A 23,646-nucleotide genomic window follows, 5' to 3' on the forward strand; every position below is an offset into this window, starting at 1 on the left:
GTCATCCTCGCTAATTTAAAGTAATTTAGTAAACCAGGTCTAAGTTGAAATCGCAATGCGATTAATTCAAGTTATATTAATCGCATTGCGATTTTAACTTGTAGCTGCTACTGGGACTCTAATGGAATGGGTCAGCTTGCTAGAATTAACGAAGTTAACGAATATGGAATCTAGCAGTGCTAATTTGTAATCGCAATGCGATAATATTTGCTATTATTATTAACCGCATTGCGAATCCAACTTTTATAATCCACTATTCTTAGATATAGTACTATATTCGTTATATCCGACCGTTAATTCTCCCAATACTACCATTATCAAAATCGCCTAAGTTGTAATGCGTAATGCGATAATAACTTAAATTGAGGAAGATGTAGAATACTTCGCTATCTTCATTGATGTAAAATACTTCGCTATCTTCGTTGATGTAGAATACTTCGCTATCTTCGTTGATGTAGAATATTTCGCTATCTTCGTTGATGTAGAATAAAGAATACTTCGCTATCTTGATTCTTTTTTTAACAAAGACATAGAATATAGCACTATATTTGTGTTAAATCTAGATCTCCAAGATTAAAGAATAGGAAAGTTGCCTTATTATTAAGTTATAAGACAATTAGAAGTTAGAATTTATAACTTCTAATTCTAAGCTTAAAAATCGCAATATGTGAATTATTAAATCGCATATTAATCGCGATAAATACAATAATGACGAATATTCAATTTAGACGAATATAAGACGAATATTCAAGCGAATATTACCGAAATATCGCGAAATCGAATATGGCACCTCCCGCTCAACACTAAATGCTACAGCCCCCAGCTGGTTCCCATGCATTGGTAGCCCGCTGTGCTAATGAAACAGTACTGTGAGTCAGTATGACACGCGTTACTGTAAGAATCACTTCCCACTTTACTTATTTGGTCAGTTCTGGGGCCAAAACTGACCAAATAACTCAAGTGTGAACTCAGCCTTACGGTCAATGTTAGCGCCAGATATAAAGAATCGTGCAGAGGCCCAAGATCCTACTATAGCGTGAAAGAGCACACTCCTTTTACACCGTCATCAGCTGATTCCACATAGATGTCTACAGAACCTGTTCTATTAAATGCTTATACAAGTAGAGCCCCCCCTGACAAAGTGTCGAGGGTGTCAGCAGTAAGTTTGTGTTGACGTCACTGATTATTTTGCCCTTCCTCTGATCAAAGGAACAATAACCCCCAAAAAAGGGATCCTGTCTGTTAAGCATCTGCCTTCACTTGATCAGCATTTGGTCAGTAATCCATCAGTATTGCTAAAGACAAACAAATACAGGAGAGGATCCAAAACAGAGATGAAACTCTGGATTATTTGCAAGTCTTTGTGTTTTGTACCCACTCCTGCTTTTGGCTACCAAATCATAAACCAATTCTGATGCAAAATAGGGACCATGTCATACAGGCCTTACAGCTGCTACATAGACCGGATCTATTGTGCATCTCATTTTTCCTTCCTTCTGACAGATCAGAAGAAGGGTCAAATAAATTATGATGTCAACCAGGCCAAAAAGGCTAAATAGTGGCCCAGTCATGGAGTGGGGAGCGTGGGAACAGCATGAGAAGTCCACAGAGTGGCCCAGTGGCAGAGTGTTGAGGTGGCAGCAGCATGAGGAGACCACAGAGTGGTCCAGTGACATAGTGTTGAGGTGGCAGCAGCATGAGGAGACCACAGAGTGGCTCAGTGAGAGTGTTGAGTTGGCAGCAGCATGAGAAGACCACAGAGTGATGATGTGGCATCAGCATGAGGAGACCAGAGAGTGGTGAGGTGGCAGCATCATGAGGAGACCACAGAGTGGTCCAGTGACATAGTGGTGTGGTAGCAGCAGCATGAGGAGACCACAAAGTGGTGATGTGGCAGCAGGAGGTATATTTTTCAATTAATACACCCCATAAATAACTGTAGTACAATGTAACTTCACTACGGAACGGCAATTAAGACATATTCTTTTTACTATTAATAAACCCCCCAAAAAAGTATAACAATCAAAAATCATCGCTAATAGGACGTACATATCTTTCCTATTAAAACACCCTGTAAATGGCTGTGTCACACAGAACTTGCAAACAACCTAAAAGCAGTAGTATAACTGCAATTTGGACCCCCAGTTACTGCAGCGAGGTGTAATAGAATCCCTCCTATAACCTAGGCTGTACACTCCCCTATTGCACCCTGTTCTCCTTTTATAGTGTAGATAGTGCCTCCCTATTTCTTTCCCTACACTATGAATAATCTTTCCCTGAACTTAAATCAATTTTTAAGCACAATTAAGTCTTTTCTAGCATTGTCCCTAGCGCCTGCTGACATCTCTTCCCTGCACTAAGTATACTGGAAAATGGCTTAATCCAAGATGACTGAGGCTATTCATAGGGCTGTGACATCACAAGGGCTGGCTGGCTGCTGATTGGCTGCATGCATGGCATTGTGGGTGACCCCTCGTTCCCAGAGTTCCTTGATCCATGTCCTAACCCATTTCAGGAAAAAATGTGATTTGTTACCACGAAGCACGAGGAAATTCGGCTTCGGTGCGAATCACATTTTTCCTGAAATTCGGATCGAATTCCACTTCGTCAACCTCGATTCACTCATCTTTATTCTTCACCATTGCTCGCCCTTTCCCAAATAAATCTGTTGATCAGTTAACTTCTTCCTGGGGTGAGTATGTACTGAGCTGGGCAGGGGTTTCCCAAGTCGACCCCTGGCAGAGGAGGAAGAACCTCCTGCTATCCTATAGAGCTCCAAGCAAGATTTAGGTGGAGGCACTACACCATAGTGAGGTGAGAACCGCCATACACCCCACCTATCGAGGGCTGCCCAAAGGGGTGTTAAAAAAAACACTATTTTATTTCACCCACCATTCAACTTGCAAAAGTATCAAATTGTGTTAAAAATTAAGTAATGACAATTGGAGTACTGTTAGAGCAAGCTTTCATATTATTGCCATGTAATGTACATACCATTGTAGTTTCTGCAATTGATCCAAAGCTGTTAACAAATATGTTGCAGGTGACATTTACTGGAGGTCCTGTAAAAAAAGAATTATGCAATTAAAATAAATCATAGTATAACATTATAAAATGCATATGAACCATTTTAACCTCTTAAGGACCTTACCATTTTCCACCTTAAGGACCAGGCCATGACTTTATGTGGTAATAACTTTGAAGCACTTTTATTTATCCAAGCCCTGTTGAGATTGTTTTCTTGCGGTCATGCTGGTTAACCCCTTCTACACCGGGCCAGTTTTCACCTTCCTGCCCAGGCCATTTTTTGCAAATCTGACATGTCACTTTATGTGGTAATAACTTTAAAAGGCTTTTACTTATACTTGTTTTCTCATCACATATTGTACTTCATGACAGTGGTAAAAATTTGTGAAAAATGTTATTTTTATTTATAAAAAAATAAAAAATTTACCAAAAATTTGGAAAAATTAGCAAATTTCCAAATTTCAATTTCTCTACTTTAATAATACATAGTAATACCTCCAAAAATAGTAACTACTTTACATTCCCCATATGTCTACTTCATGTTTGGATCATTTTAAAAATGATATTTTATTTTTTTAGGAAGTTAGAAGGCTTAGAAATTTAGAAGCAAATCTTAAAATTTTTAAGAACATTTCCAAAACCCAATTTTTTCAGGACCAGTTCAGTTATGAAGTCACTTTCTGGGGTTTACATATTAGAAGCCACCCATAAATCATCCCATTTTAGAAACTACACCCCTCAAGCTATTCAAAACTGATTTTACAAAAGTTGTTAACCCTTTAAGTGGCTCACGAGAATTAAAGGAAAATAGGAATGACATTTCAAAATGTCACATTTTTTTAGCAGATTTTAAATTTTTATCAATTTTTTCTGCAACACATCAAGGGTTAACAGCCAAACCAAACTCTAAATCTATTACCCTGAATCTGGAGTTTACAGAAACGCCCCATGTGTGCTCAAAAATGAATGTATTGGTGCACAGGAGGCTTAAGAGTGAAAGGAGACCCATCTGGCTTTTGGAGAGCGGATTTAGCTGGAATGGTAATTGGGAGCTATGACGCATATAAAGACACCCCGAGGTGGCCCTACAGTAGAAACCCCCAAAAAGTGACCTTATTCCAGAAACTACACCCCTCAAGGAATATTTCAAGGTGTGTAGTGAGCACTTTGACACATCGGGCATTTCATAGAATTAGGATATGCTTGGCTGTGAAAATTAAAAATTAAAAAAAATTCCGGAAAAAGTTTCTTTACACCCACATTTTTCATTTTTTCACAAGGGGTAACTGGACAAAATGCACCCCAAATTTTGTTCCCCATTTCCCCCCAAATATGCCAACACCCCATGTATGCTTACAAAATGATGTATGGGCGCACAGCAGGCTTCAGAGTGGAAGGAGCACCATATGGCGTTAGGAGAGCAGATTTGGCTGTGAAAATGAAAAATTACAATTTTTTTCGGAAAAAGTAGCTTTACACCCACATTTCTCACTTTCAAAAGGGGTAACAGGACAAAATGCACCCCACATTTTGTTCCCTGTGTTACATTTACAGTACCATCTCACTGTTACTGTGCTGACTCCTGTTCATCGGTCTTTAGCCCCTGCCCAACATCTACTCACAAGAACAGAGTGCAGGGCAGTCTGTGACCCAACATGTAAGTTTGGGGGGCAGTGATTTTATTTGTCCAACTCTTCATTGCTATAGAATCTTAAAATTAACTAAGGTGAGGGACTATTAGATGGGCTGTTCGCCAGCTCTGAACTTCCTCCTCTGTAGAGAGGCGGTGACTGTAGGTATGATTGGTGGCACAGGCAAGTGCTGCTATAATGATGTAATCCCGCCTCTTGTCTGTGCTTGCGTGTTTCAGAGGCTGCTTGTGAATCACTTTCATTAGCCGTTTCAGCACTGATTGGAGCTGTCCTAGCTATGTAGAACAGTTCAAAGGCTACTGTACATTTCCTGAAGCTATTGTACACAAACTACCAGCGTAGACACAATATGGCCAGGACAAGAGCTGCTGCACATGCGTGTCTATGCACGATACCTGCCCTCAGAGAGGCCACAGACACGACTGCCAATGTGCAAACTCGGCCACTGCTGACAATGAGCAGTTTATGCTGGGATGAAAAAAGGGATTGAAGGCAGTAAAGGAGGAAATTTGAAGACATAGAATACATTAGTATGTATTAACATTTTGCTTTGTATTAACATTTTTGGCATAGTAATTGCCATTTGAGGAATTGAGACAACTCCTTTAAAGGGGTTCTCTGGGAATTAAGAAAATGAAAATAGTTAAAGATTACTTTATTATAAATATATTCCCAAATACATTTCATTAGTTATAGTGGCTTGTTTTGTTTGGGGCACAGTCATCAGAGGGAATAAAATGACCGCCATCCTATTAGTACACACAAAACCTGTCCTAATCACGCAGCAGGGCAAGTTACTTCATCACAGTAAAAAGCTGCATCATTCTCCTCTTTGCTTGTCAGGGATTATGATCCTGAATGCAGTTTAATAGGATCTTCAGCTAAATATCTGTAGGAATGAAGCTCATGAGGCAACATGAAGTACATAGAGGAGGGTGGGGATAATGAGCAGCACTTGTATGCAGTCTCCATTACCACATCCCCACATTACCACAGTCTGTCCTGTCCGTCCTCTATGTACTTCATGTCTCCTCATGAACTAAATTCCTAACAGAGATTTAGCTGAAGATCTTATCAGCTGAATTCAGGATCATAATCCCTGACAAGTAGGAGAGGAGGATGAGAACGAGGCAGCTCTTTAGCTCAGTGAAGTAACTTGTCCTCCCGTGTGATTAGGACAAGTTTTGTGTGTACTAATAGGATGGCGGACATTTTATTTCCTCTAATGATTGCTCCCTAGGCACAATCAACCATTATAACTAATGAAAGGTATGAGAATATATTTATAATAAAGTAATATTTAAGTATTTAACTATCGGCTAGCAAAGATTTAGCAAGTCATTTGCATTCAAAATATGTGCAACAAGGCAAGACGATAATTGCTGATAGGTGGTGACAAACAATCTTTCAGTCAGGTTGAAAGATCCTATCAATGAAAAATGAACAGTTTATCAATCACAGTTTATTCACTGCACACTTTTACACCCAAGGAGAATGGCTCAAATATGAACGATTATAGGAAAATTCATGCAATAATCGCTGTCTAATACAGTCTTAGGTATTACAAACATTAACGGGAGTATCTGAGATAATTAAAAATCTCAGACAACCCTTAGAAAAGATTAAAGTGGTTATCCGAGATGCATCTGCCATCCTGTGTGGCTGCCACTTCTGCTAAAGTGGTAGCACGAGATTCAGACTCGCACATCCACTGCAGGTTGTAATCCCAGGCTGGGATCATATGCTGAATGTATGGCATGTGATCCTGGAATTGGCGGCTGTACAGGATCGCAGCTACATCTTGGATAACCCCTGTGGCGAAACCAATACAACCCCTTTAAGATTAAAAAGAAAAGTGATAATCACCCTCTTTTTCAGTGCTGGTATTTGTGGTACTGGTTCGGCCCTCCTCACGCTTTTTAATAGCATGCCTGGATGTGGCACATGACCACTGCAGTCAATTACTAACACAAAAGACAGTGATTGGCTGCAGCAGTGAAGTGCCAAATCCAGGCACTCCATAGTGTCGGTGACATGTCAGGATAGTATGACTTGTTTTATTTTCTATTGAAAGCTACTCTAGGGATTGTCCAAGGGTTTTGAACTATCTCGGTAACAACCTCTAAGACTTTGACATTGCAGTTACTATATTAAGCCTCACTTGAAATAATGTTCTCACTGATGTACAGTAGATATTAGTGAGCCCAGAGTCGTTAGGGCATTATTTATCAGTATATTTGAGTCCTACTGGGTATGGGTCATGGAAGTTTAGTACAGAAAATCTGAATTGAAAGGTTGGCTGACATGGATATTTCCATGCAAACTGAAATAATAGGAAACACTTGGGTTCAGACTACATTGCTCAATGCAGAAAAGTAATCTTTTCATGGTTTTTGGCCAAGTCATTCTTCATTTTCGTATTTCGTATTTCATTTTCGTATTTCGCTTCTCTTTTTTATCCTTCTGAAAGGATGTCCTGCTGATTCATCTCTTACCATGGCATGGCATCATGAATCGTTGGTTTATCTAGAACACACAGATCTCACACAGTAGCAGCTAAAATAAGATTTGAAGCGGTTTGTGACCTCTGTAGGATACTATATGTACAGTAAGACATTCCACAGAACATAATGACAAGTAGTTTCCAGGCTTTCGTACTGTCATGCAGATCTCCCACCTTCATCGTATGCATTAGCCACATAGTCTGATACAGTCCTGGCTGTCTGCTGTATGGACAAATTCTTAAATAAATTCCATACTAGTAATTGAAGACCATTTGTAAGGATATGCCGATCCAAAAACTCGGACTCCCGCCTAATACAAGACTGTGGTAAGTGGTGCAGTGCAGTGTGTCCTCCTCTGCTTTTACCAGACAAGACATTACTCTTGGCCATGCGCTGCAGTAGCTGATGCTGTTATTTTCACGATCTTGGTGGGTTGACCTGGCTGGAAACCAGCACAGACGCACATGCTGGGAGGAAAATACCTGCCTTGCCAGATACAACCCCTTACTGTGTCACATACCCCTCCCCCCCTTTTTTCAACCCTGAGAGGGTGGACACACACCAGAAAATGCACCCGGGACAGGGCGTTCTACCGAGAACTTAAAGTTCTGCAGAGACAAAAACCATCTGGTGACCCGGTCATTCCTGTCTTTGGCCTGGCTCATCCACTTGAGAGGGGAGTGGTAGGTCACCAGGCGGAACTTTCTCCCCAACAGATAGTAGCGGAGAGACTCGAGTGCCCACTTGATAGCCAGGCACTCTCTCTCTACTATACTGTACCTGGTTTTGGCTGGGGTGAGCTTGCGGCTTAGGAAGACAACGGGATGCTCCTCCCCGTTGACTTCATGAGAGTACAGCACTGAGGCCTACTTCGGAGGCATCCTTTTGTACCACGAACTCCCTCTTGAAGTCGGGCGTCACCAAAACCAGTGACCCACACAGGGCCGACTTCAAAGCGGCAAAAACCTCGTCCGCCCAATCATCCCAGTGAACCATCACTGATTTTCGTCCCTTCAAGAGCCCTGTCAAGGGCACAGCTAGAGTAGCAAAGTGGGGAACAAACCTCATGTAATTGTAATAGCCCACCATTCCCAGGAATGACTTTATTTGCCTAGTGGTGACAAGTCGGGGCCAATTCCGTATTGCCTCGATTTTGTTCACTTGGGCTTTGATGACTCAGCGCCCAATGACATACACCAGGTTGTTGTGGTTTACCATCTACTATTAACACATTTTCCCAGGCGCGGGATAGGGTTGGACCCCGACGTTGGGCGGTACCAAAATGATCCCAACTGCCAATTCAGGACCCGGCGGGAAGTCCTCCACGTTTCCCAACATCACATTTATCGGGGTTGTATCCCCCTCTTCCACCGAAGTGGTGGTTACCCCTACCGCTGACCCTTTGGTCTCAGGTTCCCAGGGTTCTGGTCTTCTCCCTGAGTCATGCCACTCTGCTAGGGTTACCCCTGTCTTATGGGTATCAGTCACTCTCATAGCAGGCCACAGTGCCGGGAAGTCTCTGCCTATTATAAGTTCGTAGTGTAAATTTGGGGCAACTGCCACTTCATGAGTCCATCTGCCAGCCCCTGTAGTTAGAGACACCAGGGCGGTGGGATAGTCTTTTAAGTCTCCATGGATGCACATGACCCTGACTTTCTTGCCGGTATACTCCGCTGACCGTACCAGGGAAGCACTTACTAGGGACACCAGACTCCCTGAGTCCAGCAGAGCCTCTGCTTTAGTGTCTCCTACCTCCAGCTGGCACAGGTGGTTTAGAGTTTCCGGGGTATCTGCTGCACGCATTCCTGGCATATAGCGACTGGTGGTAGCCATAGTTAGTATCCATGGGTTCCACCTAATGGGGACAGTCAGCTCTTACATGGCCCGGCTCCTGACACCGCCAGCAGACTATCAAAGCCAGGGCTGTACAGGGTACACCCCGGGTGGGTTTGGTTGGTACAAGTCGCCCGGTCTGGGATGGAGATTTACGGGGTTTGACTGCCCCCCTCCCAAAAGAACCCCCTGTAACAGTCTTAGTAGCGCTCCACCAGATCCACCATTTCTAGGGCATTGCCAGGAGACATCTGGCCGATCCAGTGCTGGAGAGGGGGTGGCAGAGCCCTCCAGAACATATTAGCCAATAGTCTATCCAGCATAGCCGTGGTACTCAGCTCATCAGGCTGTAGCCACTTTTGCAAGTGCTGGAGTAAGTTATAATACTGGGTCCTCGCAGGCTTAGCCGGCTTAAACCCCCACTGATGTACACGCTTGGCCTGGACCAACACATTCACCCCCAGTATTGCAAAAATCTCACCCTTTACTTTTTGGTAGTCAGCCGCTTGATCGTCCGGCAAGTCGAAATACACCCGCTGGCAATTGGATGCCAATTTTTCTTAGAAAAAGGCTCATTTGAGAGCCGAAACGTTGCACCGGATGGTTGAATAAAGATATCAATATTTTTTTTCATCTGACTGGAGTGCCGTCCATTTTCTGGATTTTTATATATACACTCACCTAAAGAATTATTAGGAACACCATACTAATACGGTATTGAACCCCCTTTTGCCTTCAGAACTGCCTTAATTCTACGTGGCATTGATTCAACAAGGTGCTGATAGCATTCTTTAGAAATGTTGGCCCATATTGATAGGATAGCATCTTGCAGTTGATGGAGATTTGAGGGATGCACATCCAGGGCATGAAGATCCCGTTCCACCACATCCCAAAGATGCTCTATTGGGTTGAGATCTGGTGACTGTGGGGGCCATTTTAGTACAGTGAACTCATTGTCATGTTCAAGAAACCAATTTGAAATGATTCGAGCTTTGTGACATGGTGCATTATCCTGCTGGAAGTAGCCATCAGAGGATGGATACATGTTCTCATTCTATTTACGCCAAATTCAGACTCTACCATTTGAATGTCTCAACAGAAATCGAGACTCATCAGACCAGGCAACATTTTTCCAGTCTTCAACAGTCCAATTTTGGTGAGCTCGTGCAAATTGTAGCCTCTTTTTCCTATTTGTAGTAGAGATGAGTGGTACCCAGTGGGGTCTTCTGCGGTTGTAGCCCATCCGCCTCAAGGTTGTGCGTGTTGTGGCTTCACAAATGCTTTTCTGCATACCTCGGTTGTAACGAGTGGTTATTTCAGTCAACGTTGCTCTTCTATCAGCTTGAATCAGTCGGCCCATTTACCTCTGACCTCTAGCATCCACAAGGCGTTTTTGCCCACAGGACTGCCGCATACTGGATGTTTTTCCCTTTTCACACCATTCTTTATAAACCCTAGAAATGATTGTGTGTGAAAATCCCAGTAACTGAGCAGATTGTGAAATACTCAGACCGGCCCGTCTGGCACCAACAACCATGCCACGCTCAAAATTGCTTAAATCAGCTTTCTTTCCCATTCTGACATTCAGGTTGGAGTTCAGGAGATTGTCTTGACCAGGACCACCCCCCTAAATGCATTGAAGCAACTGCCTTGTGATTGGTTGACTAGATAATTGCATTAATGAGAAATAGAACAGGTGTTCCTAATAATTCTTTAGGTGAGTGTGTATATATATATATATATATATATATATATATACAGTACCTTGCAAAAGTATTCACCCCCCTTGACTTTTTTCGTATTTTGTTACATTACAGCCTTAGAAACACAGAATGTTTCGGTAGATAAGAACCATGTGCAATCTAAGTGTCACATTATCTGTCATTACATATACACACCTTTTTTGAAAGGCCCCAAAGGCTGCAACACCTAAGCAAGAGACATCACTAACAAAACACTGCCATGAAGACCAAGGAGCTCTCCAAACAACTAAGGGACAATGTTGAGAAGTACAAGTCAGGGTTAAGTTATAAAAAAATATTCAAATCTTTGATGATGCCCAGGAGCACCATCAAATCTATCATAACCAAATGGAAAGAACATGGCAGAACAGCAAACCTGCCAAGAGACGGCCGCCCTACAAAGCTCATGGACCGGGCAAGGAAATAATTAATCAGAGAGGCAGAGACCTAAGGTAACCCTGGAGGAGCTGCAGAGTTCCACAGTAGAGACTGGAGTATCTGTACATAGGACATCAATAAGCTGTACGCTCCATAGAATGGGTTTTATGGTAGAGTGGCCAGAAGAAAGCCATTACTTTCAGTTAAAAACAAAAATGCACATTGTGAGATTGTGGAAAAACATGTGGAAGACTCCCAAAATGTATGGAGGAAGGTGCTCTGGTCTCATGAGACAAAAATTGAACTTTTCAGCCATCAAAGAAACAAACCCAACACATCACATAACCTAAAGAACACCATCCCCAAAGTGAAACATGGTGGTGGCAGCATCATGCTGTGTTTTTTTTTTTCAGCAGCTGGGACTGGGAAACTGGTCAGAGTTGAGGTAAAGATGGATGGTGCTAAATAAGGGGATATTCTTCAGCAAAACCTGTACCACTCTGCGTGATTTGAGGCTAGGATGGAGGTTCACCTTACAGCAGGACAATGACCCCAAACACACGGCTAAAGCAACACTTCAGTGGTTTAAGGGGAAACATATAAATGTGTTGGAATGGCCTAGTCAAAGCCCAGATTTCAATCCAATAGAAAATCTGTGGTCAGACTTAAAGATTACTGTTCACAAGCGCAAACCATCCAACTTGAATGAGCTGGAGCAGTTTTGCAAGGAGGAATGGGCAAAAATCCCAGTGGTAAGATGGGCAAGCTCATAGAGACTTATCAAAAGCGACTTGGAGCTGTGATTGCCGCAAAAGGTGGTTCTACAAAGTATTGACTTTAGGGGGGAGAATAGTTATCCACATTGACTTTTTCTGTTATTTTGTCCTATTTGTTGTTTGCTTCACAATAATAAAAAAAAAACTTCTTCAAAGTTGTGGGCATGTTTTGTAAATTAAATGATGCAAATCCAATCCATGTAATTAATTCCAGGTTGTGAGGCCCCAAAATACGAAAAAAGTCAAGCTGATCAGCACTTGCCAGTCACAGCTCGCACACAGAAAAAGTGGTGCAGAGCTGGAAAAGCCAAAAAATAAAAAAATTAAAGAAGGTAAAAAAGCAAAAAATAAAATGGACAGATGGAACAAGCCAGGAACCGTGAACCACCAGCATACACCAAGGCTGGAGGAACCCAGAGCTTCAGGCATCCAGCAGAGGCTAAATAGCCCTAGCAGCCACACCCATACACACATAAACCCAGTGTTCACAAAACACTAGGAAGAGGGCCCAGCATGCGTCGCCTGCCCATTTTCTGGCGCACATGCTTATCCTCCGGAGGGAGGGTGAAAGGCAAGACGCTGTTACCAGTGCGGTTCCCTGTGACAGTTGGTCGCAGTTGGTGTGAACCGTCACTGGTGTTTACGTCCCTCCTCATCCATTCCTCAGTGGTTCAGGTGCTTGTGTTGTGTGCTGGATGCATTCCTTGGTGTGTGCTGTTGGGGATGCATGCCGGCAGCGACCTGCTGTGAACCGTGTCTGAGGTGAACGCAGCGTTCAGTGCGGTTTCTCTGGGCTGTTTGGTGGCTGGTGCCCTGGTTCCTGTTTGTTGTTCCAGGGGCTGGTGGCAGTCTTAGAGAGACATCTGTGTACTAAGGCTGATGCTGTTACTTTACCCTACCCCCCCCCCCCCGCCCTGTTGTTTTTTGGGTGTTCTGTTCAGTTCCTCTTTTTTTTGGGGGGGGGGGGGGCTTTGACGGCCTTTGGTTTGCGCTGTGACACTGTTGCCACACTTGCGGTTGCCCGCGGCAACGTGTTGCTGTAAGAGCATGCAATGGCAGTGTCTCGGCCTTCTGGGTGATTTCCGGGACATGGTTGCCACGCATGCTGTTGCCGGTGGTAACATGTGGATTGGTATGCTTGTGTGTGCACTTCCCCTTTAAGTGGCTTCCTTCCCTTGTCTGGTGTTGGAAGGGTTAACTCCCTTCCTAGTGTTTTGTGAACACAGGGTTTATGTGTGTGTGGGTGTGGCTGCTTGGGCTATTTAGCCTCTGCTGGATGCCTGAAGCTCTGGGTTCCTCCAGCCTTGGTGTATGCTGGTGGTTCACGGTTCCTGGCTTGTTCCATCTGTCCAGTGAGGGCCACCCTTGTGGTCATCAATGGACAGATGGAACACCCTGGACTGGAGCAGAGCTCCAGCACCAACGACAGCTGAAGTACAACTGACTCCAGCCAGGGAGCCACAGGGGATAAAACCCTAGTGACCACACCCAGTCAAGGAGTTAACCCTTACAGCACCAGACAGGACAGAGGGAGGCTACAACTTAAAGGGGAAGTGCACACACAAGCAAACACGTAACCACCAGCAACAGCATGCGTGGCAAGCATGTTACGGCAAGTACCCATAAGACCGAGATACTGCCACCGCATGCTCTCACAGCAACACGTTGCCGTGGGCAAGCGCAAGTGTGGCAACAGTGTCACAGCGCACACCATAGGCCGTGACAGAAGTACTGTGTACGTCATGATGTGGTGTTAGTTACCGCATCTTGACGTACACAGTATGTCATGAGATCAGAGTGTCACCGAAAGTACACTTGCGATGACACCGACATGTAAATGGATGTCACGGACAGCAGAGCTGTCAGGGGACCAATCATTGTGGTCCCTGCCTTTGAATCGCTGCGATTGGTCAGTCAGATTTGACTGACCAATCGCAGCGTTCAGCAGCGCAGCTCTGATCTCCTCAGTGAGTGTTGAGGGACCGCTGTATGGAAGGGGTTAACAGGGAGGAAGCTCCCTCCCCCATTGGGCGCTACACTGTTGTGGCAGCGTCCCGTTTGATCATAACAGAGGGAGGGAGCTCCCTCCTTGGCCAATCCCATCAGGCCGCTGTTCTGCTGTGGCAGCGTCCCGCTGGTTACCATGGCAGCTAGATGCCTTACACAGGCATCCAGGCTTGCCATGGTATGTAAGCCTGACAGGGTCCAGCCAGAGGCAGGAGCCTGATCAGGCTTACTGTAAATGAAAATACACTGCAGTACACTATACAATGTCCTGCAGTATATTGTAGAGTCGTCATACCCATTGGATCTTCAAGAACCAAGTGGTTCTGAGTCAAAAAAGTGTAAAAAACAAGAAAATGAAAAAAGAAAAAAGAAATACCATATCCCATTTTCCCATATACATAATGAAAAAAATAAAATACCCTAAACATGTTTGGTATCGCCGCATCCGTAAAAGCCATCTCTATAAAAATATCACATCACCTAACCCCTAAGGTGAACACCGCAAAAAAATTAAAATAAAAACAGTGCCAAAATAAAAAATTTTGGTCACCTACCATCTCAAAAAGTGCAATACCAAGAAATCAAAAGGGCATATACTCCTCAAAATAGTATCAATCAAACCGTCAACTCATCCCTCAAAAAAATTAGACCCTACCTAAGACTATCGGCTATGGAGACACTAAATCATTATTTTTTTGGTTTCAAAAATGCTATTATTGTGTAAAACTTAAATAAATAAGAAAAAGTATACATATTAGGTATTGCCACGTCCTTGGTACTACCTGCTCTATAAAAATATCACATGACCTAACCCCTCAGGTGAACTCTGTAAAAATAAATTAAAACTATGCCAAAATTACCAATTTTTTGGTCACCTTGCCCCAAAAGCATAATAATAAATGATAAAAAAATCATAAGTACCCAAAAATGGTACCAATAAAAACATCAACCCTGCACAAGATCGGCAGAAAAATAAAAAAATCTGGCGTTTAGAAAATGGAGACACAAAAACATATTTTTTTTCAAAAATGCTTTATTATGTAAAACTGAAACAAAGTAGACATATTTGATATCATCGCATCCGTAACAACCTGCTCTATAAAAATAGCACATGATCTAACCTTTCGATGAACGTTGTAAAAAACTAAAAAATGTAAACAGTGCCAAAACATCCATTCTTTGGTTACCTTGTCTCACAAAAGCATAATATAGAGCGATTAAAAATCATATGTACCCCAAAATAGTACCAATTAAACTGTTACCTTATCCCGTAGTTTACAAAATTAGGTCACTTTTTGATTGTTTCTACTGGAGGGTGCATCTGGGGTGCTTCAAATGGGACATGGTGTCTAAAAACTAGTCCAGCAAAATCTGCCTTTCAAAAACGTTACGGCGCTCCTTTTATTCTGCGTCTTGCCATGTGCCCATACAGCAGTTTACCACCACATGTGGGGTGTTTCTGTAAACCGCAGAATCAGGGTAATAAATATTAAGTTTTGTTTGTCTGTTAACCCTGTATGTGTTAAAGAAAAAATGAATTAAAATGGAAAATCTGCCAAAAAAGTGAAATCTTGAAATTTAATCTGCATTTTCCTTTAATTCTTGTGGAATACCTAAAGGGTTAACAAAGTTTGTTAAATCAGTTTTGAGTAACTTGAGGGGTGTAGTTTCCAAAATGGGATCATTTATGGGGGGTTTCTACTATGTAAGCCCCACAAAGTGAATTCAGACCTGAACTGGTCCTTAAAAAGTGGGTTTTAGAAATTTTCTTCAAAATTTTAAGAATTGCTTCTAAAATTGTGAGCCTTCTAACGACCCAAAAAAATAAAATGACATTTACAAAATGATGCCAACATAAAGTGGACATATGGGGAATGTTAAGTAATAAATATTTTATGAGGTATCACTTTCTGTTTTAAAAGCAGAGAAATAGACATTTCGGAAATTGTTAATTTTTCCAAATTTTGGGAAAATTTGGGATTTTTCATAAATAAAGGTGAAATAGATTGACTCAAATTTATGACTGTCATGAAGTACAATTTGTCACGAGAAAACATTCTCAGAAAGACATGGATAAGTAAAAGTGTTTCACAGTTATTACCACATAAAGTGATACATGTCAGATTTTCAAAAATAAGCCTGGTCACAAAGCTGCAAAATGGCTCAGTCATTAATGGGTTAAATAAACATTGCGTCAAAAACAAATTGTTCTGAACAAGCATTCAAAAATGATACTTTAACAGGGCAGATGCCTGCCCATGTTTATACACACATAGGGGCACATTTATTACAAACCGGATTCCAAAAAAGTTGGGACACTAAACAAATTGTGAATAAAAACTGAATGCAATGATGTGGAGATGGCAAATGTCAATATTTTATTTGTAATAGAACGTAGATGACAGATCAAACGTTTAATCCGAGTAAATGTATCATTTTAAAGGAAAAATACGTTGATTCCAATTTTCACGGTGTCAACAAATCCCCAAAAAGTTGGAACCAAGTAGCAATAAGAGGCTGGAAAAAGTAAATTTGAGCATAAAGAAGAGCTGGAAGATCAATTAACACTAATTAGGTCAATTGGCAACATGATTGGGTATAAAAAGAGCTTCTCAGAGTGGCAGTGTCTCTCAGAAGCCAAGATGGGTAGAGGATCACCAATTCCCACAATGTTGTGCAGAAAGATAGTGGAGCAATGTCAGAAAGGTGTTACCCAGCGAAAAATTGCAAAGACTTTGCATCTATCATCATCAACTGTGCATAACATCATCCGAAGATTCAGAGAATCTGGAACAATCTCTGTGCGTAAGGGTCAAGGCCGTAAAACCATACTGGATGCCCGTGATCTCCGGGCCCTTAAACGACACTGCACCACTAACAGGAATGCTACTGTAAAGGAAATCACAGAATGGGCTCAGGAATACTTCCAGAAACCATTGTCAGTGAACACAATCCACCGTGCCATCCGCCGTTGCCAGCTGAAACTCTACAGTGCAAAGAAGAAGCCATTGCTAAGCAAGATCCACAAGCTCAGGCGTTTTCACTGGGCCAGGGATCATTTAAAATGGAGTGTGGCAAAATGGAAGACTGTTCTGTGGTCAGACGAGTCACGATTCGAAGTTCTTTTTGGAAATCTGGGACGCCATGTCATCCGGACCAAAGAGGACAAGGACAACCCAAGTTGTTATCAACGCTCAGTTCAGAAGCCTGCATCTCTGATGGTATGGGGTTGCATGAGTGCGTGTGGCATGGGCAGCTTGCATGTCTGGAAAGGCACCATCAATGCAGAAAAATATATTCAGGTTCTAGAACAACATATGCTCCCATCCAGACGTCATCTCTTTCAGGGAAGACCCTGCATTTTTCAACAAGATAATGCCAGACCACATTCTGCATCAATCACAACATCATGGCTGCGTAGGAGAAGGATCCGGGTACTGAAATGGCCAGTCTGCAGTCCAGATCTTTCACCTATAGAGAACATTTGGCGCATCATAAATAGGAAGGTGCAACAAAGAAGGCCCAAGACGATTGAACAGTTAGAGGCCTGTACTAGACAAGAATGGGAGAGCATTCCTATTTCTAAACTTGACAAACTGGTCTCCTCGGTCCCCAGACGTCTGTTGAGTGTTGTAAGAAGAAGGGGAGATGCCACACAGTGGTGAAAATGGCCTTATCCCAACTTTTTGGGGATTTGTTGACACCATGAAATTCGGATTCAACATATTTTTCCCTTAAAATGGTACATTTTCTCAGTTTAAGCTTTTGTTCTGTGATTTATGTTCTATTCTGAATAAAATATTAGAAGTTGACACCTCCACATCATTGCATTCAGTTTTTATTCACGATTTGTATAGTGTCCCAACTTTTTTGGAATCCGGTTTGTATTTATTATTATTTATTATTATTCGTTTTAGATGCTGGTCTTAATATACCCCTAAGCTGGCAGTGGATATGCCACAGTTATGAAGAGGCGCAGACCTCTCCATAACTTCAGCGGATCCTCTGCCAGTTCTAAATTTAAGACAGCTTCGGAGCTGTCTTACATTTAGACTTTTTTCTACTTCTGAAACAGGCGTAGAAAATGATTGATGAGACGGGTCTGCTGGCCCATCCCCTTTCCTGCCCATGCCACAGCTACAATTTTAGACCTGGCATGAGCGGGTGAAGCCGCAGATAGCGGTGCAACTAACCATTGCGCTTCTATCTGTGCCTGAAATATGCCTAATTTAGGCATATTCCAGCATAGTAAATGACCCCCATTGTGTTGGAAGAAAGAATGGCTTGTACTCTGCTATCTCCAGAATTACAATAGAAATAAATGAAGAGGCCAAAAACATTTCCAACCAGCCCCTCTGTTCATTTCAGGGGGCTCCATGGGGTACAGGGTCCCAGTTTTCATGATCAGTAGGGGTCCCAGTGGTTGGGCTCCAACTAATCTAATATTTATCTGCTATACTTTGGATAGGGGATAACTTAATAGAATGGCAATATCTCTTCCACATCTGTTGTGAAAAAAATATTTGAAGCACTCTGAAGGGGTTATACTGTACACAGGATTATGTGACTGTAAATAATCATAAGTAATAGCCAGCACAGGTTATCAAAGGACAGAAGTTGTCAGACTAACCTGAATTGATTTTATAAAGAGGTGGATAGAAGCCTGGACACAGGGGCGGCTGTGGATGTAGTATTCTTGGATTTTACAAAGACATTTGATACTGTGTCTCATAGGCTTTTATGAAATAAAATAAGGTTTATAGGCTAAGAAAATTTAGTTTGTAATTGGATTGAAATCTGGCTGAAGGACAGTGTCCAGAGAGTTGTGGTCAATGATTCCTATTCAGAATGGTCCCGGGTTATAAGTGGTGTACCCCAAGGTTCAGTGCTGGGTCCTCTATTATTTAAGTTATTTATTAATGATATTGAGCTACAGTATTCACTACACTGGACCTAAATATTTTTGGATACTACTCTTTGGACAATCTGGATAATAGTTAGTACTAGCTTTATATATCTTTTCTTTTTTTAAGACACTTTATTTGATTATAAAAGATATTAAAAATAAATATTAGAAATAAAGTTGAACACCAATGTAATGTCATGCTGATAGAACACAGGCTAGGCATAAATACACTTAGGTGACATCACCATAACAGAAACATAGAAACACAGAAGAATGATGGCAAAAAAGACCACTGGGTCCATCTCCTCTGTCCTTACATTATTTTTATTTTTTCTTAGGACAGATATATGTTTATCCCAGGCATGTATAATTTCACTAACTGTTGATTTTCCAACCTCATCTGCTGGAAGTTTAAACCATGTATCTACTACTCTTTCGGTGAAATAATTGTGAATTATAGAGCATAGCCTAGGAAAAAAGACAAAGGACTGAAGAAAGCACATCAAGCAACATATTATTAGGAAGAAAATTTTTGATTTTTTTTAACATTTAAGTTGCTCTTATCACGTTTGGAATAGTAGGAGGGGCTTAACAGAGAGGATTTGGATCAGAAAGTGTCATAGTCTAAATGAAAATGTCATTTTTTATGACTTCATCAACATAGAAGACAGCTATTTAATAAAGACATGCACCATTGTAACAAACAAGAACAAAAACGAGCAATAAAGACACAGATGTTCGCAACATCATCAATATCGATCAAATTATATACATATATACACCATTGTGACATCATCACAACAGATTTTAAACTGGAAATGAAGGTGCAGTTTACTGTGACATCATCAAAATAGAGGACTGAATAAAATTAAAGACATAGGCCATTAGGAGATCATTATAATAGAGCTCAGCATATAAATGAAGACACTGACCACTTTCACATCATTACAATACAACACAGCCTAATACAAAGACAACATAGTCTACTACTCTAGAGGAGCCATTATTCTGACAGCATCACAATAAGACACTGTTTATCTAGTAACTTCGACAAATTGTGATGGTAACTATGAGCTTTGTTTTATTTATAAGCTTTGTTTTAGTATGAGGACATTTTGTAAGCTAGAAATAAAGACAAGCACCATTGTGACAGATTGGCGAATATTAGTGATTTTATGGGCCTCATGTATAAAGAAATAAATGCTCTTGCTGCCCATACTGTTACATCAAATTGCAGCGCATCTTTCATTATTCCTGAGTAGTTAAAGAACTGAAAGCTGAGCTCTGTTTGCTCTTTGCAACAAAGCTATCTTTTCTGTTTATATGGCGAAAGAAGATGGGAAGGCGCTCATAGGGTAGTATGATTGTTAAAAAATGTATGGAAGTTAGACATCAATGGTTGTGCTCACCTTTTGGTGTTGTGCCTACGTAGGCACAACACTCGTGAGAACAGGGGGTCGGTGAGGCCGGTATCTCAGTCCTCGTAGGTGGAGTAGTCAATTCTCCAGAGGAATAATATGAAACACAATAGGGGGAGTTTTGTGTACTGTAACAGTACACCAACAATGATACCTTCTGGCGCAAGGACACAAACTCACTAGATAAATATAGGATCTTTTATTAGTGAGTGACAACGCGTTTCAGAGTCAATGTACTCCTTTTTCAAGTCTGTGGGGTCCGTGCTGGAGCTTGTAGCGCGGCCTTGCTACAAGCTCCAGCACGGACCCCACAGACTTTAAAAAGGAGTACATTGACTCCGAAATGCGTTGTCACTCACTAATAAAAGATCCTATATTTATCTACTGAGGTCGTGTCATTGCGCCAGATGGTATCATTTTTGGTGTACTGTTACAGTACACAAAACTCCCCCTATGGTGTTATCTTTTCTGTTTGACACTATTGTGAAATAATGAATTTAGAACAAAACACAAAAATAAAGATGCCCACTATTATGATTCCATCAGTTACAGGAATAAAGACCAGCCTCTAGGAATAAGTACACAGATGTGTGACATCATTTAAAACGAAATCAAGGAACAAAGACAAACATCGTGGTGACATCATCATAATGGATCAGCGACTGTAAATGAAGGCTTACAACAGTTTCATATGATGTTAAACACTGTGCAGGCAGCTTTGGAAATGTATGAGTATTGACATGTATGCTTCAGACAGGCTGAGCACTACCCATCCAATAAATCACAAAATAATAAAGAAATCGAACAGCACTCCAGTGGGTGAACGGCTCCAAATAAACATCTTATGTGTCATATTCATATCTATTAAACACCGCTGGTGCATCTTCAGCAACATTACAAGTATGTAGAAGCTTGCATGAGGCTGCTATGCTGGCTTCCAAATGGGGCAACATTGCAAAAAAAATAATAATAATAATACCGTATTATTTTTTTTGTTTTTTCCTGAATGTGCCTTTATTTCCATCCACAGGCAGCATTCTGGTGCACATGTGAGGCCCGGGCTATATCAGCCAGTCTTGGGTGGGGCTCAGAGCTCTCTGCCTCCTCCCATTGTATGCATGGTCACATGCTGGAGGTTACTGGGAGATTGCTTTGAGTCGGACCTTGCGCACCTGTAATTCGCCCACTGGCTCCTGGTATTGCCCATACGGCCCAGGTAGGTTTAGCGTTAGGTTCCCGAGCTACTTGAGAAACCTTGGCGCGGTGCTCGGGCTCAGACATGTCCTCCAAGCAGGATATGTTGGCTAATTCTCAATTTTACACCAGTACGAGGGTTAGTAAGACCGCAGAGTGCACCTGTCTTTGTTTTTGTTATGTTATTTTGACTGCTTATCAGATCCACACAATTGCTATCCTGTGTAGGATGTCCATTGTGGTACTTGTGGTCCGCTGCAGACATCCTCCATTGTATGCATTTTTGCTGGGGATTGCCATTAGCAACAGGCCACAAGTGCAGGATCTGCCCCCCCGGTATAGATGCACCACTGCATATGGGGTTGAGCACTTCCTGCTTTTTAATACCACGCCAATTTGTAGTTTGTATTATTTTTTTAGATATAAATAAAATTGGTTTAACTAGTATTAAACTAAATAGTTTTTCAGCAAGTGTCTATAACTACCAAAGCAGCATTATAAAGCAATGCCGTATATTCTAGTCTTCTGCTCACACTGTTTCAGCAATCGAGAAAAATGAATTCCATTGCTGTTCTATTTAATATGCATGAGGACAAAGCAATAAAAGAAGAGTCTTCTGTAATAATGTGATGCTCAGAGATTATGCAAGATATTAGCAGTGGTGATGATGGCAGCAATATTTTCAGAGCTTCATTATGAAACCTCAAAGTCAATTGACTTTTATCCTGTGGTCATTTCTGCAGATGCATAATATTCCTCTGTGGTGGAAGATTGGATAGCTTACTTAACTGACCTCATAAAAGGTTATACAATAGAAATTATGCTGCCATATTTCATTAAGCAACTCACATACAGCAAGCCGTCGAGAACCTTCCAGCCTAGGCAACAAGTAATTAAAAGAAAAATAAATAATTTCGGTACAAGGCAGTTCTAATTTTCTTAAACTAGAAACGTTTGCTAACAAACATTCAATGGAACTAACAGTCCATGAAATGTGTAGTCCATCATCGATACTTAGTCTGAATTTAAATAGCAACATTTTATTTTAGTTTAAAAATAGAGAAGTTTGTCCTTTCTCATTTGTTCTTAAACCGCTAGAGCTTACCCCAGAGTACAGACCGGTACCTCACTGGTGAAGAAAACTAGAGCTCCTACAGTCAAATCATGAGAACAAAGGAGAACATACTGTATAAACTCTTGGCACTAAGGAAAGTAAATTATATCACACATTCTATCAAAATATAATTTTACAGAAAATGATTGGCATAGATATCATGAAGGCATATATAAGTATAAGCCCATATTCACCTATATAATTCAGTTTAAAGCACAAACTGAGTTCACCATTAGACTTGAAGTCAGCAGCTATGAATTATACCACCCTGTCATAAATCTTAATTACCTACAGTACTTTCCCTCCTTATGCCTTAGGCTTGTTTAATACTTGCGTGAAACAGATCCGGCAGGCAGTTCTGGCCGGGAACAGCCTGTCAGATCCGTCCTCGCTGGACAAAGCCGCGCGTTGCGGGCATTCTGTCTGGCCTCATTCACTAAAATGGGGGCTGGCAGTGGAGATCCGTAACCCAGCAAATATGCAGAGGAGCGGCCGGATGAAAACTGCTGCATGCAGAGGTATTTGTCCGGCCCTCCTGGACATACAGTATTTGCCGGGTTGCGGCTGGATCTCTGCCGCTGGCTACCATTATAGTGAATGGGACTGGACGGAATGCCGGCAGCACACGGCTGCGTCCGGCAAGGATAGATCAGCCGGAACATCCTGCCGGATCTGTTTCACGCAAGTATAAAACAAGCCTTATTCCATGTTAGTGATTATCATCAATGATTGGGAGCCAAAACCTAGGAGTGAAGCCTACACAAAGATAAGGTATAAGGGAAAGATCTGCATCTGTTCTGTGTTTAGATCCACACCTGGATTTGGCTCAAAATCACTGATGGAAAACACTGACCGAACACTGACTATGTGAATAAGGCATTAGGCTTGGTTCATGTGTGGCAAAGCCACATCTGTTACTGCAAATTGCCCTCGTATTGCTGCTTATTGGCTGCATGATTTTTACAGGTGAAGCATGTTAAACAGTGTTTTTAACCTGTAAAACTCTGTATATAACAAGCCCTTCTCAAAACCGTGGTTATTGCCTATGTAGCACACTAGTGTAACATGTGAAACCAGGCCTTAAAGGGTCACCTG

At 41.7% G+C, this 23,646-nt stretch overlaps 1 protein-coding gene across 1 annotated transcript in view; it reads right to left on the reverse strand.

The window, feature by feature from the left end:
- GLRA3 (glycine receptor alpha 3) overlaps window positions 1-23,646 on the reverse strand; it is a 328,913-nt gene that overhangs the window by 245,883 nt on the left and 59,384 nt on the right. Inside the window, exon 3 of the mRNA XM_040420529.1 lies at window positions 2,995-3,062. Within this exon, the coding sequence (XP_040276463.1) occupies window positions 2,995-3,062 (68 nt within the window). The remainder of the gene's footprint in view (window positions 1-2,994; window positions 3,063-23,646) is intronic.

Source organism: Bufo bufo, chromosome 2 (genome assembly GCF_905171765.1).
Source record: "Bufo bufo chromosome 2, aBufBuf1.1, whole genome shotgun sequence".
In the NCBI taxonomy this organism is placed as follows: Eukaryota; Metazoa; Chordata; class Amphibia; order Anura; family Bufonidae; genus Bufo; species Bufo bufo.